General features: G+C 52.1%; 1 protein-coding gene across 1 annotated transcript; it reads right to left on the bottom strand.

Annotated features, from left to right (window-relative positions):
- Nucleotides 1–3,887: 3,887 nt before the first annotated feature.
- On the bottom strand, nucleotides 3,888–8,161 carry FEZF2 (FEZ family zinc finger 2). The gene is made up of 5 exons (XM_081072363.1): nucleotides 7,489–8,161; nucleotides 6,216–7,119; nucleotides 5,745–5,879; nucleotides 5,414–5,546; nucleotides 3,888–4,530 (listed from the first exon to the last, which is right to left on the bottom strand). The coding sequence occupies exons 2-5, from the start codon at nucleotides 7,059–7,061 to the stop codon at nucleotides 4,271–4,273; spliced, it is 1,374 nt and encodes a 457-aa protein (XP_080928489.1). The 5' UTR covers nucleotides 7,062–7,119; nucleotides 7,489–8,161; the 3' UTR covers nucleotides 3,888–4,270.
- Between the last annotated feature and the right edge of the window lie 6,520 nt (nucleotides 8,162–14,681).

Genomic DNA, 14,681 nt, shown 5'->3' with positions numbered 1-14,681 from the left:
TTGTCCATTTAATCTTTCTTGCTGTGTTTTGCATGTGCATGCCTTAATGAGCTCCGTTGGCAATTAACATGTTTCTAGGAGCAAACTGGTTGCTCAGACGTTTGAGAGGGAAGTGCAGGGAAAAGGGCAACGCAGCTGCCTTGAGGTTGTTTATTTCCCAGCGTTTTCTCGAGACTCCTGTCCTCTCTTTGGCAGCCCCCACCCTCACTCTTACTCCTCCCCTTTCCTCCCCCAGCCCATTCAGCACCAGCACACCTGGATGACTGGTTGCTCTAACTCTTGGGCCTGGCTCAGGCAGCCCCCTAGCCTCTTGTGAGCCAAATAGCAAAATGGGGACCTTATAGACCCACTTCTGCAGACAAGGCAAGAAGGAGCACAGTGCTCCCCCAAATATGTCTGGATGCTGGCAACTTCTGTGTCGTTCTTTGCAGAGAGGAACCTCTAACCCGCCTAAGGCAATAGGACTGTACAATCTGTTATGTACAAGGCTGTGGCTTTGGAAGAAGGAGAGGTTTTTTTTTTTTTTTTGAGTCTTGCTGGCAAGATTGCTGAAGTGTGAGCAGTCATGGACAGAACAAACATCTTGTAGGGGAAAAGATAATTGGAGCCTTTTTTTGTGTCTGTGACAGGATTCCCCTCCCCCGCAATTTTATTTTTTCAAATATTTTTAAGGGTGGCCTCTTCAATTTAATCAAGGTTAGAATATTAATATGCAGCTGATGACTACCTTGTTTAAGTCACTTATTAATATTGCAAACTACAAGTCATGCAAACAGTTTAATATTAAGAGGAAAAAAAGTCAGAAAACAAAGACTTTTCACTCATCAATTCCCATGCATGGTGAATAACTAAAAAGGCTCCCTAGTAAGACGGTTACCAAAAGCACTTAGCGTTGACTTCAGAACTTGCACTCTGAAAGGTAGTTTAGTAATTCAGGTAAAAGTTTTCTTTTCTCTTTGCACTACTTTTCAGGTGGAGGAATCCTTTCTTGAATCCCATACCTGACAGGAAGCCTATATCTTAAACCTGGAGGAGTGACTTCAAACCTGTGGAAAGCAGAGCTAAGCCCTACAGATACAGATGAACTCTGTTTATCTACAATTACCACCAGATGTGAAATAACACCTTCTCAGGTGAGAGCGATTGACAGGAGCTGGTGTGAAGGTTAAGTAACTATCAGGTTAAGAGGAAACAACCTCAAGGAGGTTAGAGTAAGCAGGAAATTCTGCTCAGGTTTGCCCTACAGCCACAATTACTGCAGAGATGAGCAGTCCAAAAGAGACGCCTCCTGTTCCCCGCCCCCCATTAGCTTTATTTCATTTGCTATCTAGTTTGCAAGCATGCTGTCTTCACTCCTCTTCAGAACTGTCACCTGGGAACAAATTTCTCCACTTTTATGAGATGAGCCACCCTTTTAGTCTTTCTTATTGCAGAAGAATTTCTCAAAGAAAGTTCTCTCACTTGATAGAAACTTATTTCACTGGATGGGGGTGCCCCATTTATTTTTATTGTATATTCTTAAAGAGAAAGAGGAGGACTTGATCACGATTTCCACATGCAGGCCAACTTTTTAACCAAATTCTCTAATAAGATGCTTTTGCACTAAATTTTGTGTGGTGTCTGCCCCTTGCCCGAAGTTCTAGAACTATTTATAAAGAAGGGGGCATTGCCCTGACCATTGTCTGTTCTCCAAGAAGCACATCTGCAAAGGATCCTTTCAGGAATGCAAGACGAAAAGGATTTTGGTTGAGACGACTGTCATGGCGCACCCAAGAGCTCCCAGAAATGTTCCCGGAGGGGTGTGTATATGAGGCGGGGCTAATAAAACCTATTCTGAGAACAAGGAAAGGCGCTGACTACTCAAACCAGCCCGCAACTCCGGTGGGGATAGATGTCTGGGAAAAGCAAGGCGATATTTCCATATCCTTAGCGGCCAAGTCCTCCTCGCCCATCTTGGGGTTTCCTGGGTTTTGCGGCACCTACCAAGATTTCGGAGTTAAATCTGCATATCCCTCCGGGTCCCAATCTCCCCTTAGTGAACTGCAGCCAGAACAAACTAACATTTAAATTCCTCCTCGCTTCCTAGTCCCCCCTCCCCTGGCTGCGTCTTCCCAGACTTGGGGCTGGGGGGGAGGTTCGGAGGGGGGTGCGCGAGGAGGATACAAAAAAAAAAAAAAAAAAAAACGAGGACGCTCTCCTTTCAGGAAATGGAATTCTAATGTACACGTTCCTATTTCTGAATCGGAGGTACTAAAAATACCCCCGCGACAGCCTGAGGAAGCTGTCGCCGTCCTCTGTGCAAACAAAATCGACAATTCTTCTTCCCCGCGCAATGGGTCTGCGAATTGGACCCGGGCCGGGGACCTTTGTGACCAGGGCAAAGCTGCCACTCAGCAGTCCAACGTCTTTCCTCGGGTATCAACCTGGAGATTCCTCTTCCGCTGACAAGAACTGAAAGCAGTTTAGATTCCCTACAAGCCCGGAGTTCGAATCCCGACCCTACCTGGTCCCGTGTCCCTGGGGATGACATTTAACGTATATGTCTGCCTCAATTTCTTCGTCCGTACACTGGGAATAATTATCCCCATCTTGCGGGTTGTTGGGAACATTCGAAAGAAAGAGTATGTGTGGAGTACCTGATTGTGGAAGCCCCTGGCGCGAGAAGCCCTGAACGCCTACTGTATACCAGGCCTTGGGATAGCCAGCACTCAAGTCACGCTCAGAGTTACGTTGGGGGTTTCCTTTCTCATTAACCATCTTTCCCTGCAAATAACCTCCACCTGCGGGGGAAATCCGCGTCCGGTGGGCGCCCCGTCTTGGCCATTCCAGTGCTCGCAATGACAAGGCTCTATGCAGGCGCGCTCCCCGGCCCCGCGCCGCGTTTCTCCCGGCGCCGAGGAACACTGTTCCAGAAGACGTGGGCTGAATCGCCGCGCGAATATTAAGAGTGTGTGTGGGGGGGGTGGGGGTGGGGGTGGGGGTGGGGGGGTGTCCGGCGCGCCGAGCCAGTAATCCGAGCTCTTGATTATCCAGATTCGGATCAAACGGGGCGGCGGCGGCCGGCCCCCTCCTGAGAATGATTAGATGATTAATGTAATGCTGTTTGAAGGGTCTCTGTTTTCTCTCTTAATTTGGGTCATTACTTAGGAAGCAAGCGTGAGATCATTTCATCAGCGAGTTCGGCGGCGACGGCTGTTCAGGCAACGGGCTAACCGCGCGGTAATCAGGGAGCGGGAGGCGGCGGCGAAGCGCTCGCGGAGCCCGGGGGCGCCCTCCGGTGGCGGGGCGCGCGGCGCCCGGAGTCCAGGCCCGGATCGGCGGCGCGGGCCGGGGAGCCCCAGAGCTCCGGCGGGGCAGGAGGCCCTCGGCCTACAATTCTCGCCCCCAGGAAAAATTGGGAGGAAGACTTGCTCCCTGTAAGTCGCCTGGAGAAGGGGACATACCCAGAAGCGCCCCGGCTGGGCAGTGCCTCCGCAGCTCATCCCCCTGCGGCGCGGCGCTTTGCTCCAGGACACACCCCAAGCCTGCTCGCCAACAACCCGCCACTTGTAACCCCTATAAAAATTTTTTTCTCACCCAAATAAGGCAACACCCAGAATTCCAAGCGTCGGAACAGTCACCAAACAGAAACTTGGCATCACATGTAGGCCTCTGTGCCCTGGTGGGGGGGGGGGGTCAAAGGGGTGGGGTCTTAACGCACTAGCGCCGCAGGAACACCGCTTTGGCCTCAGACTGGCCCCAGCGCCCCAAAAGAAGTCGCAGTGGGGCAGGGAAATTCTATAAAGGCCTGTTTCCTTCTCATTCTTTGGAGTGGCTGAGTTGACCTCGCGGCAAGGGGAAAGGGGGGAAAGAAAACGCGCACTAATGATTCTGTTTATTGAGTGATATATGTGTATATTCCGTGTTCGCTTGTACAGGAGGATTTACATGGCTGTAGAAAGATGGCTGGGGGCGCCGCGCTCTTCCCGGGTATTCACGTGACAGGCTGGGGTTAAAACCCACCGCCCGAAGGAGAAGCCGAGGCCTGGAATTAAATACATTTCGGCGCACTAGGTTTAAATAAGTTTCCCGCATATACAGAGGTGGGAGCCACTCGTTTGCTTCCAGTCATCGAGGAAACGTTTAGCTTTCCAAAAATATGCTGGTTTCGATAAATAGATTTTAGCCTCTCTGCTATAGTTTTTTTTCCCTCTTAATTTTAGAAATAAGTTTATACGTGTGATCTGTTTGGGGGTTGCATGGGCCAGAAGGGAGGGCGAGGCAGTAGCTCTCAGCTCTGCACTGTCCGAGGCAGGTCCTTTGTGGAGGGGGCGGCGGGGCCCACGCTGTCGTGGAGTTTGCGCACGTGCTTCTTTAAGTCAAAGTTTCTGCAAAACCCTTTGCCGCAAGTGGCGCACGTGAAAGGCTTCTTGTCGTTGTGGGTGTGCATGTGGAAAGTCAGGTTGTAGACCTGGTGGAAGGCCTTGTTGCAGATGGTGCATTTGTACTGCTTCTCGCCGCTGTGGGTCAGCTTGTGGTTCTTGTAGTTGCCTACAGGAGACCAAAAACAAAAAAGTGGGGGATGAAGTGGAATGAGGGGGGATGTCTGGGCGTCCCAGGGTTGGCTTAGGTGCCCGCGCAGAGAAGGCGACGCTTGGTTAGGCGGGCGCGACCTCTCCGAGTGCAGAAGTTGTCAAACTTCGTCTGCGTCAAGCCCCGGGCTCCCACGACCAGGCTGGAAGGCCGAGTCCCGCGTAGCCGCCCCGAGCCCCTGCCCCGCCGGGTCTCGTAGCCCGCTCCGCGTCCCGCCCGCTGTGCTCGACCCGCCAGGAAACTTTTGCGCAGCCCAGAGACACCTCGGGTCCTGCTCCCGGCTGCTGCTTGGCTCCAAGAAATTAGCACGAACCCTGGCTTCTTCCCTTATTATTATTATTTTTTCTCATTAAAAAAATCACTCCCTCTAGTCCCCAAACTACGACCTGGAGATCTGACAGTGCCTTGGAAAATCTACACCGGGCGCCGGGCTGAAGGGTAGGGGACAGTAGCGGTTTCCCTGAGTTTTAAGTTATTCCCAGGAGGTGGATTTTGCCTTGATTTTTTTTTTCCTTTTTTTTCATTTGAAAGGGGAGTCCCGGCTACAAAGGGAAGCTTTTTCCACAGAGCAGTACCCTCTTTTTCTCCTACTTTCTTTCCCTCTTTTCTACCTCCCAAATTCGGGGTTTCTCTGTGCAAACAGCCGGAATCCAGCGAGGTCTACTAACCCCGCGGGGAGAGTCTCCACCCGAATCAGACACAACCCGATTCCAAAGAAATGCTGCGTGCGAGCCTGCAGCTCTCACGCTCCCTCTCTCCGGATCCTTTCATGCTTTCCCGCTAGCGGTGACCCGCGGAGTCCCGAGGTGAGATGAGGACAGGGCCTCGCCTCGCACGTTACCTTTTTGGTGAAAGCCTTTGCCGCAAAATTCGCAGACGAAGGGCTTGTAGCCCGCGTGGATGCGGATATGGGTGTTGAGCGTGGAGCTGCGGTTGAAGGCTTTGCCGCACTGGTTGCATTTATGAGGCTTTTCCTGCGGAGAGGGGCGCGCGCACGGTGAGGTTGAGTGCCAGGCAGGGAGAGGCCACCTCGGGGGCACCTTGAAGGGGCACCTTAAAGGGACACGGCCCCCCGGGAGGGGTAAGGGAAACCCTTGGCTATCCTCTCCCCAACGGCGTTGCTCAAGCGCGGGGTGTTGCGAGTTGGCCGGGCTGGACCCGGGGCCACGTACCTGGGTGTGGATAATTTTGTGTCTGCACAGCGTACTGGCCTGGCGGAAGCCTTTGCCGCAGACTTTGCACACGAACGGTCTGGCTCCGGTGTGGACCGGCATGTGGCGGGTGAGGTTATAGTGAGCGTTAAACACCTATGGAAGGACACGAGGGGGCCTTGTGTGTGTCTGTCGGAGAGTCTAGAATCAGCCTGGGGAGGCCACAGCTTACCTTGCCCAACCAACACCCCACTTCAGAAAACAGAACCCTTTTCATTTTGCAAAGGGCTTTCCAACCCACAGCTCATCCAGTCCTGTGTGGCCACTGACAACGGGCATCCCCATTTTACAGAACAGGAAACTGAGGCCCCGAATTTGAGTAAATAGCTACCGGGGAGCTTCTAAACTTGAGAAAGGGGAATGCCAGGATGCCTTCAGGGAAGCAGTTACTGCTGCTTACCCCTGCCAGCCCCCACGGACCCCAGGCCTCACCTTGCCGCACACCTCGCAGGTGAAGTTTTTGGGCTTGCCGTCTGCGGAGGCCCCGGGTAGTTTGCCGTGGCCCTTGACGCCACCGCGCTCGGCGGTCAGGGCCGAGTTCTCTTTCAGCACCTGCTCCAGAGGTGCCGGCAAGCGCTCTTTATGGGCATAGGGGGCCGGATGGGGGAACTTGTCCGCGGCCAGGCCGGCCAACTTGGCGTTCTCCAGCAAAAAGAGCTTGGGGTGTGCAGCCAGGGCGGCGGGGGTCTGTGCGTTGAGGAGGCCAGACGGGAAGAGGTGGCTGCCGAGGAGCTCCGTTGGAGGGTACGCCGCAGAGTCCAGGTAGTTGAAGTAGTAGAGCGAGCCGCTGGCCGGCAGCCCCACCGCGTGGTTGATGACCTGCGGCTTGATGACCCTGCCGGCGGGCAGCGCAGACGGCGCCAGGCCCAGCTCGGCCTTGCAGCACACGCCACAGTTGGTTTTGCACAAGCCGCTGGCGCCGCACACCGGGCCCCCCCCGCCGCCGCCGCCGCCGCCGCCGCCTCCACTGCCGCCCGCCCGGAGGCTGCTTTTCCAGAGCTCGGAGTAACTGAGCAGCGTCTTGGACGGCAAGTCATAGCTCAGGGGCTGGAGGGGGATCATGCAGGGCAGCGGCGAGCAGAGGTTGAGCAATTTCTTGCCCTGGCTGCCGTCCGCCTCCAGCGCCCCTGGCCGGGGCTCAAAGGGCGCCCGGGGCTCCGACGTCTTCGCCATGATGCGCTCGATGGAGAAGGCCAGCGTCTTGGAAGTGGCCGGCGACGCTCCAGCGCGCGGACAGGCCGGGGGCACCATGGTCTCCAGGGAAGCCGAGCTTGCCATGGCGCGCCTAGCCGAGCCGCGCCGGACTGGGCCAGGGTGCAGCCACTCTTCTCTAAGTCTGCATTCCGGAAAAGGCAGGGAGGGAAACCGCAATTTAATAAGCACCTTGTCAGGTCCAGGTCATCCATTTGCATTCAAATGAACAGGGACAGAACAAAGTGCACCCAAGGGTACCAAATTACCGCCCATTAACCCGGCGCGCAAAGGGACCCACCAGCCCCTGCCCTGGGACTTTGAAAAGGGGAGAAGGGGGAGGGTTTACAAAGGAAAAGAAGAGAGAGAGAGGGAAAAAAGAGGGAGAGAAAGAAGAGTCTCAAATTAACCCCCCTGAGCCGTTCCCCGGACCCCGGCCTCCTCCACGCGTGCTGGGAGGTGGACAGTGAAGGGGCAAAGTTACAGAGGGCCAGGAGAGCCACCTTACATTTACCTCTTTCCCCCACCGCCAAGGAGATGCGTTCCGAGCCATGCAGCGTGTTTCCTCTGTCACATTTTGATGGCAAACATCTTCCCCTCCGCGTGAGATCACTGTCTTTTACATTCAGCTGACATCACATGAAGTCACTTCTAGTGGAATGACTTGGGCGGCGGCGCGGCTCCAGTAGCGGCCCCTGTGTCCCCCTGCGCCTGCCGGCCGCCACCGCCCCTCAAACTTTAAAAGGAGGCAACTGGCGCCCGCGCTCCCCTTGGGAAAGTGCGAGCGGTTCGCGAATCGGCAAGGAGGGAAGAGAAGGAAGGGGGAGGGGGAGGAATCGTGATGGTTTTGCCGGTGGAAAAAAAAAAGGGGGGGGAGCCCAAACCCAGGCAGAGTTCCGTGCGTGATTCACAACTTTGGGGGCCTACAGGTTTGGGGGACGCAGGGAGGGCAGAGGATCCTGGACTCGCCTTCCCAAAGGGCCCCTGGGTGTCCGTCTAGCTGCCGAAGTATCCCTTAGCCCTCTGCACCCGAGCTGGGCATCGTGCTAATAAACTGCCATTTACCCACGGAGCCGGCGCCAGCCCCGAACACGCGCAAATGATAATTACCTCATTAGGATGTGGCGCATGGACGCGGGCGCCGCGTTTAGAGGGGGGAACTTGTTAATGGGGAAATATTAATTTATGCAAAAACAACGAGCTCGCCTTGGCTGGCGTCGGAGGTCGGGAGAGAGCTTCGGCTGCCTAAAGACGACCCCGAGCGAGGGGCAGAGCAAGGCCCGGAGCCCAGATCCCGGAACCTCGGCGCCCAGCGGGTGCGCCTCCCCCTGTCTGGCCAGCTCCCCGCCTGCGGCTGCGGGAGACAGCACCGCGAGCTGGAGGACTGTTTGAGATCCTAATCGATCAGAATCGCTGATTTGTGATCGGGTGTCGGAGGCAAAGCCCGGCTCTGCTGCTGGTTTAGGGCTACGTGCCGGGAGGATTCAGAGGGCAGCTCTCCCCGCTGATGGGTACTTGCTGTTTGCATAATTGGGAAGGTCCAATCTCCACCTGTTTAAGGAGCAGATTGAAACAGCAGAACCTCCCCTGGATCCTATTAAAACGTTTTTCCTCCTAAGGCCATTCAGTCGAACCAATTTTCCGAAGTGATTCATAGAGCTGAATTCTGCCAAGGCAGCTCTTTCACTTTTAGCCACTAAAGCACCGCGTGGAACCGGGTTTTGTGTTTTTCTAAAATAAAGAGAAGGATTATCAGAAGGGAGAGAGAGGGGGCCTAAAGGGGGACGGGAGAGACTTAGTGTGGCCAGAGGTACAAGCAGAAGGAAGAAAAGGGCCTTTTCTAGACAGGCCCCAACTAAGTTCGGAGGAATTCAGCGTTTTGTGCCTGGCGCACAAAAGCAGCGCGCTCCGCGCTCGGTTTGGAGGGGCTGAATTCATCTGTTTGCAGACCATTCCACCTGCGTATCACAACAAACTGCTCAAAGACGCTCCAGCACTTTCAACAGGCCCGGTGCTCTTGGCGATAACAAAAGTGGTCGAGGCTGAGGGTTCTTATAGGGAGGGGAATGGCTAGCAAGAGAGCGAGGGAGAGAATTAGGTTTAGGAAAGGAGGAGGGGGGTGCATGGTTAAAAAAATACTTTTGGATGGTTTTGTTTGCGGGACAATTATATCTTGCTAGCCGGCTTTTGCAAGACCACGAGCTTTGTAGCCACAACCACAGTTTAAGAGGATTATGGTGGGTATATTATGAGCAAACAGGGTTGAGAGTTTGATAGTAAATTCCATCTCCAAAGACACACGATCTTGTGGAGCTCAAGGAAGTGCTGGTGGACGATAACCCTCTCCTTTCTCACTCTGCAGGGGCTGAGCATTCCACCCCGGCCTCTCTGCTGCAAAACATCCCCAGAAAATCATCAGGGAAAGAAAGGGACACGAAAAGGTCTAGTTTTAACTTCAGGCAAATCACTCCTTTTTTTCCTTCAGAACTTCTCTCTCTACTCACTCACCCTCTGAGTGCAATTTCAAACAGGATATTGACACGGCAGGTAAGGGAATGGAAAAGTGTACTTGGAAAGCATGGAGAGGGAACAAAGAAAAGTCTCTGAGGGAAAGTGGCCTGGAAGGTGACTGCCGAAGGTTAATTTTTTTTCACCCTGTCAAGCCCAGAAACTGCCCCTAAATTCAGCGGTGGTGAGTCTGTTCCCCACCCCCCACACCCAACTTCCAGAATTTGAAGCTGGAAAGGGCTTGCTTGTCTGGAGGAGAACATTTCCATACAGCCCACTTCATTTAGATGTTAGAGAGGCATAATTCCAGACCAATATACCCCCATCTCTGTTAATGTGAAAACAAAAACACAGATGAACCCCCCCCACACACACACACACTACCACCACCAAACATGAAACAAACCAACAACTCACCCCGACATTGAAACAGACCCCACAGGATCTCAAAACCTGAATTTCTATCCAGACTTCCCAGTGAAGCCCGTTTAGCCATCAGCACTGTACCCCAACCCCTTTTCCAAACTGGGTAATTGTTGATCTCAGCCGCAGCTCGAATGATATGCTGGTTTGAAAGCTCCATCAGGCTGAAAGGCTCCCAAAGGCTTCCCGTGAACCTGCCTTGCCATCCCTAGCTCTTTTCGTAGCCGCATAAGCCATCTCTCCCCGGCATCACAAAGGAGTGCTACCTCCACAGAAAGAAAACGTTTGGGTAAAAACAAGTTGCCCCTAATGCGCCTTTCTTTCCAAATGTTGGGTGAATACACTGGCTTTTATGAAAGTATTTAATTAGCTTCCACAAACTTCTTCCCTCGCCTGCAGATTATATTGAAGTGGAGGGTTGGAAACTATTTTACACCTTGCCACTCACATGTTAATTAATCTCTATCTAACCCTAATTGCAGTTTATTCAAGCACCGCTCAACAGCTCACCCACACAATAAACACTGATCCTACTTTTATACATATTACTTCACGTTAACACATTGAGTAATTAACTCCAGTACCAACTAATAGTGCAAACAAATATTTTCTGTAAACGAGATGATTTCAGGCAGAATAATAGAGTACTAGGGAAACATGGCGCTTGGTGAAGGGAGTGCTGAGATTTCAATTCGCAGCCCCCCAATCCTCCAAATTCATTCTCTATAGCATTATCTTTTCTTTCTCTTCCCTCCTTCCTCCCTTCCTTCCTTCCTTCCTTCCTTCCTTCCTTCCTTCCTTCCTTCCTTCCTTCCTTCCTTCCTTCCTTCCTTCCTTCCTTCCTTCCTTCCTTCCCTGCTTTCTTTCTTTTTTTGAGGCTGAGAAGCTTTTTTTTTTTTAAAGAGGGATAACCATAGGAATTAAAATTTGACAATTTTAGAGACTTGATGGAGGGGTTCTGAGAGACAACAGTTAACCTTTTTCTACCTACACATTTTCAGTGAGGAGAAAAGAATCCAAAACAACTCGACATGAAAGGCACTAGGAAGCTCCAGGGATAAGCAGATATGTCAAGGACGTGGATCCATTCGTGGAAAATACAGTTTTCCGAAACCTCCCCCTCCAAGAAGTCCTCTCCTTTAAAGGATGGTTTTCCGATACAAAGTGCAGCGAGGCCGTGGTGACAGACTGAAGGAAAGTCCCAGTCTCTCTCCCAACGCAGACTGGAGTACAAACTCCACGTTGGAGGTTCGGGCGCGTGCGGTGGACAGCCGGACCACGCGAGCCACTTGACTTGGAGGCACGCGGTCGACGCCCCAGCAAGGCCCACTAGGCCTCAGCGCGCGCTGCGCCCCGGTGCCGGATTCCCACGCTGCGCTCCCGCGATCCCGGGAAGCTCAGGCCGGCGGCGGCCAGCCTCACGGGACGGCGCTGGCCGCAGCCCATCGCCCTTGACCTGCCAGGCCTGGGCCCACTGCGCGCTCTTCCTTCCTGCTGAGGCCTCAGCTCCGTGCCCATCTCATTCCTGTGCTTCAGCGGAAAGCCATACGCTTTCGCCTCAGCCCATCTGGCCCAAGCTCGGGCCTCAACACGTCGGCTGCGGTGGGGGAACACTGCCAGAGTAAGGCCTGACGCCGGTCCACGGCCTGTGCTCTTCCCACGTTGCAGAGCAGGGTGCCAAGCAGCGGGGGTTTCTGCGGCCCCGCCGGGCCTGGCCCATACCGCGCGACCTCGGGGATCTGGGGGCTGTGGGACGCCGCGCCCCGGCCAAGCCACTGTCACAGCACTGGTTGGGGATCAGGCTCAACCCCAATGGAGCTCAATGTTTTAATTGAAATCGCAGTTTAAGCACAGCTGGCGGCTGTCTATTGATTTTTCAGGGGCTTCTCTTGTAGGAAGCATATTAAATATGACTGGCGCGGATAGAGCCTCTCCTCCTGCCCCCTACCAGTGGCCTTTTTATGGTCACTAACCCGAACACTGTAATGATGACTTTCGTTTTAAATAAAATTTAATGCCCGAAATAGCCCTCACTTTAGGACAAATGACTTAGCAAACGCCTTCCACGGTGTAGACAATCTCAGAGGAAAATCCCTTTCTTGAGCGAACGTTTTGCATTCCTTCTGGGATCACAGAGGGGAAAAGCAAGCGTCTTATTCCAAAAAGGGGTTGTAATTCCAGCCCTGGCAGCTCGTATTTCTGGGCTCTAGATGCCAAGAGACACTATTATTCAAAATACTATTATTTTCTCTCCTGATTATTAGGCTGCAATACATAATGCATTGTCCTGTGCCATCTTCCCAGGAATTGAACAGCTTGGGGACAGACGATATGCTGAGTTTGGGGAAACACCCACTGTGTAGATTTGATGTTCTTTCTCCCCGCTCCTCTGTAACTTGTTTTTTTTGGGGGGAGCGGAGGAACCAAGCTAAACAAACTTTAAGGTTTAAGGAGTCTCCCTCCTTGCCTTACTTCTTTCTAAAGGGACATTTGGGATCTGATTTACATGGTGCTGCGCTTAACCGCTGAAAATAGATTAACTCCTAAAGAGAAATTCTTCTGTGACCCCCTTTTTCCCCCCCCAGGAAGCACTTTATTGAAAACATTCGAGCCGGCTTGCCAGTGGCGGGCTGGTTCAAGGCTCAGGGGCCTCTGCCTTCGTGCGCGCGGTTTGCAGGATTAGTGCGGCCGGGAGACAAAGAGTCCCAGACACACCGGCCAGGCGAGGCCAGGCGCGCCTGGAGAGCTCCCGGGCTCCGGGTTCCCGCACAGAGCGCGCCAGCACAGTCTCGGACCGGGCCTCCAGGGACAGATGGGCCAGAGCCGCCTGCATCTGCCCGCGTCCTCGGGGAGGCTGCGACGCCCACAGCCGAGGTGGCCGAGCGCCCGTCCCACTGCATCGGGCGGCTGTTTTGCAAGAACCCGTTGTATTCGGGGACTGGTTTGTAAATCTCAATGCACACACAGACTGGTTCTCACCCAGGAAAAGGAGAGGCATCTACAAGCCAAGGGCAGCCGGTTTTGCAGCCAGTGCGGGATTGGGGTGGTGGTGCAAACCTGTCATGATTTCCAGAATCCTCCCAACCCATTCCGTGATCACCTCAGAGGACATTCGCTGCGTCTTCGGAAATCTGGGCAGTGCGCGCGCTTCTAGGCCAAAGGGAATCTCCCAAAAGAGCAGATCTGCAGTCTTTACCCTGCAAGTTAAACGTGCTCTCCTCTCTGCCTTGGAGGCAAATATAATCACACACATATTTAAAATATATCATATATATGCATATGTATGCATATTGTGTATATGTGTGTGGATATATATATATGTATATATATATATATGTATATATATATTCACTGCTATCGACAACCCTTCACTTAGAAATGCCACTTAATTATGAATCTGATCCAATACCCGCGCCCCCCAATTTGCCAGCGGACGTGTCATTTTGGGAGGCGCAGTGCGGATACAATCGCTTCGCGCAAACGCATTTTCCTTTTGCCACGCGATTTTGATGTGCAACCCAAAGGAAACAATCGTTTTTAAAGAACAACTGGGACATATTAAATACATATTATATACACATATACATATATGAGTGTGTATAATGTATATTTTTAAAATACATATGAAATAAAAAGGCATTTGAGTGAGTAACAGGCCCTGCCTAGTTCCGGTGATGTAGCATTCTGACTCCCTGGGAAGACCGCTTAGGATCCTCCGCTTTATTTAACTTGGCAGCTAGTTAAACTACACGGTGGAGCCTGCCCAAAGGTATTAGCGTTAAGTGCCCAGAATGCGAGTGAAGCCGGCAGGGTAAAGGAGGGGCCGAAGGGGCAATGGTGTGAGAGGGACTGACTTCAGTTTCGTCCAAACTTCTGGAAGTTTGCGGGACAGCGTATGTCTGACCTGGATGGTCCATTGGATAAGAGCCTGGAACGCTGTGATCCCTTCGCAAGCGAATCTATCTCTCGATTGTATTTTTTGTTTGTTTTGTTTTGTTTTGTTTTGGTTTAGTTTGAAACTTCCCAGGTGTGCGTGCAAATGAAAAAATTCTTCCCTGCCCTGGTTTCTTGAGCTTTTACATGTTCAGCAGAATCCCATCTTCTGCTCACCCGGGTAAATATTTCTGTCTGCATGCTTTACCCAAGGAGTTTGTAGTCTGATTTAGGTAAAGACAAAATGGAAACTGCAAAAATGCTGAATAGAACTCCACCAAGAATGAATCAATCTTTCTGCCTCTATCACTGTCTCCCTCACACACACAGACCCTCCCTCTTTGTGGATGAAGCTACTTAGACATCAATAGATGGTTATTTACTATTGAGGACCTATTACAGGCCAGACACAGTACTAAGCTAAATACCCACTCTAGTTAGTTCTCACTTTGCCCTATGAAATCAGTGTATGTAATCAATATGCCCATTATACAGATTTGAAAACTGAGGCTCTTGTAGGCTAGATAACATGTCCAAGGTCACATAACTGGTAAGAGGTCGTTTTGGGAAGCTGTGCTCCTAACCACCATACTAGAAAACCAGAGCTAAACAACTAGTCTGAACTGTTGGCAGAGTGTAAATTGGGACAAACACTTTGGAAAACTGGTTGGCAGCATCTACTAAAATTGAACATTTGCATTCCTTATGACTCAGCAATTTCACACCTAACTAGTACATACCCAATAGAAATGTGTGCTTATGTTCATCAAAAGACATGTGCTAGAATGTTCATAGAAGCACTATTTGTCATAGTCCTAAATTGGAAATTGTCTGAATAACTAT

Source organism: Rhinolophus hipposideros (genome assembly GCF_964194185.1).
Source record: "Rhinolophus hipposideros genome assembly, chromosome: 14".
In the NCBI taxonomy this organism is placed as follows: Eukaryota; Metazoa; Chordata; class Mammalia; order Chiroptera; family Rhinolophidae; genus Rhinolophus; species Rhinolophus hipposideros.
This window is presented reverse-complemented; position numbering and strand designations above follow the sequence as displayed.

Excerpts from the sequence above, each read along its gene's own strand:
- FEZF2 (XM_081072363.1), bottom strand. The coding sequence starts at position 7,061 with ATGGCAAGCTCGGCTTCCCTGGAGACCATGGTGCCCCCGGCCTGTCCG. Across the intron at positions 5,880-6,215 it reads CCTGCGAGGTGTGCGGCAAG|GTGTTTAACGCTCACTATAA; the intron begins GTGAGGCCTGGG and ends GTCCTTCCATAG. Across the intron at positions 4,531-5,413 it reads CAAAGGCTTTCACCAAAAAG|GCAACTACAAGAACCACAAG; the intron begins GTAACGTGCGAG and ends GGTCTCCTGTAG.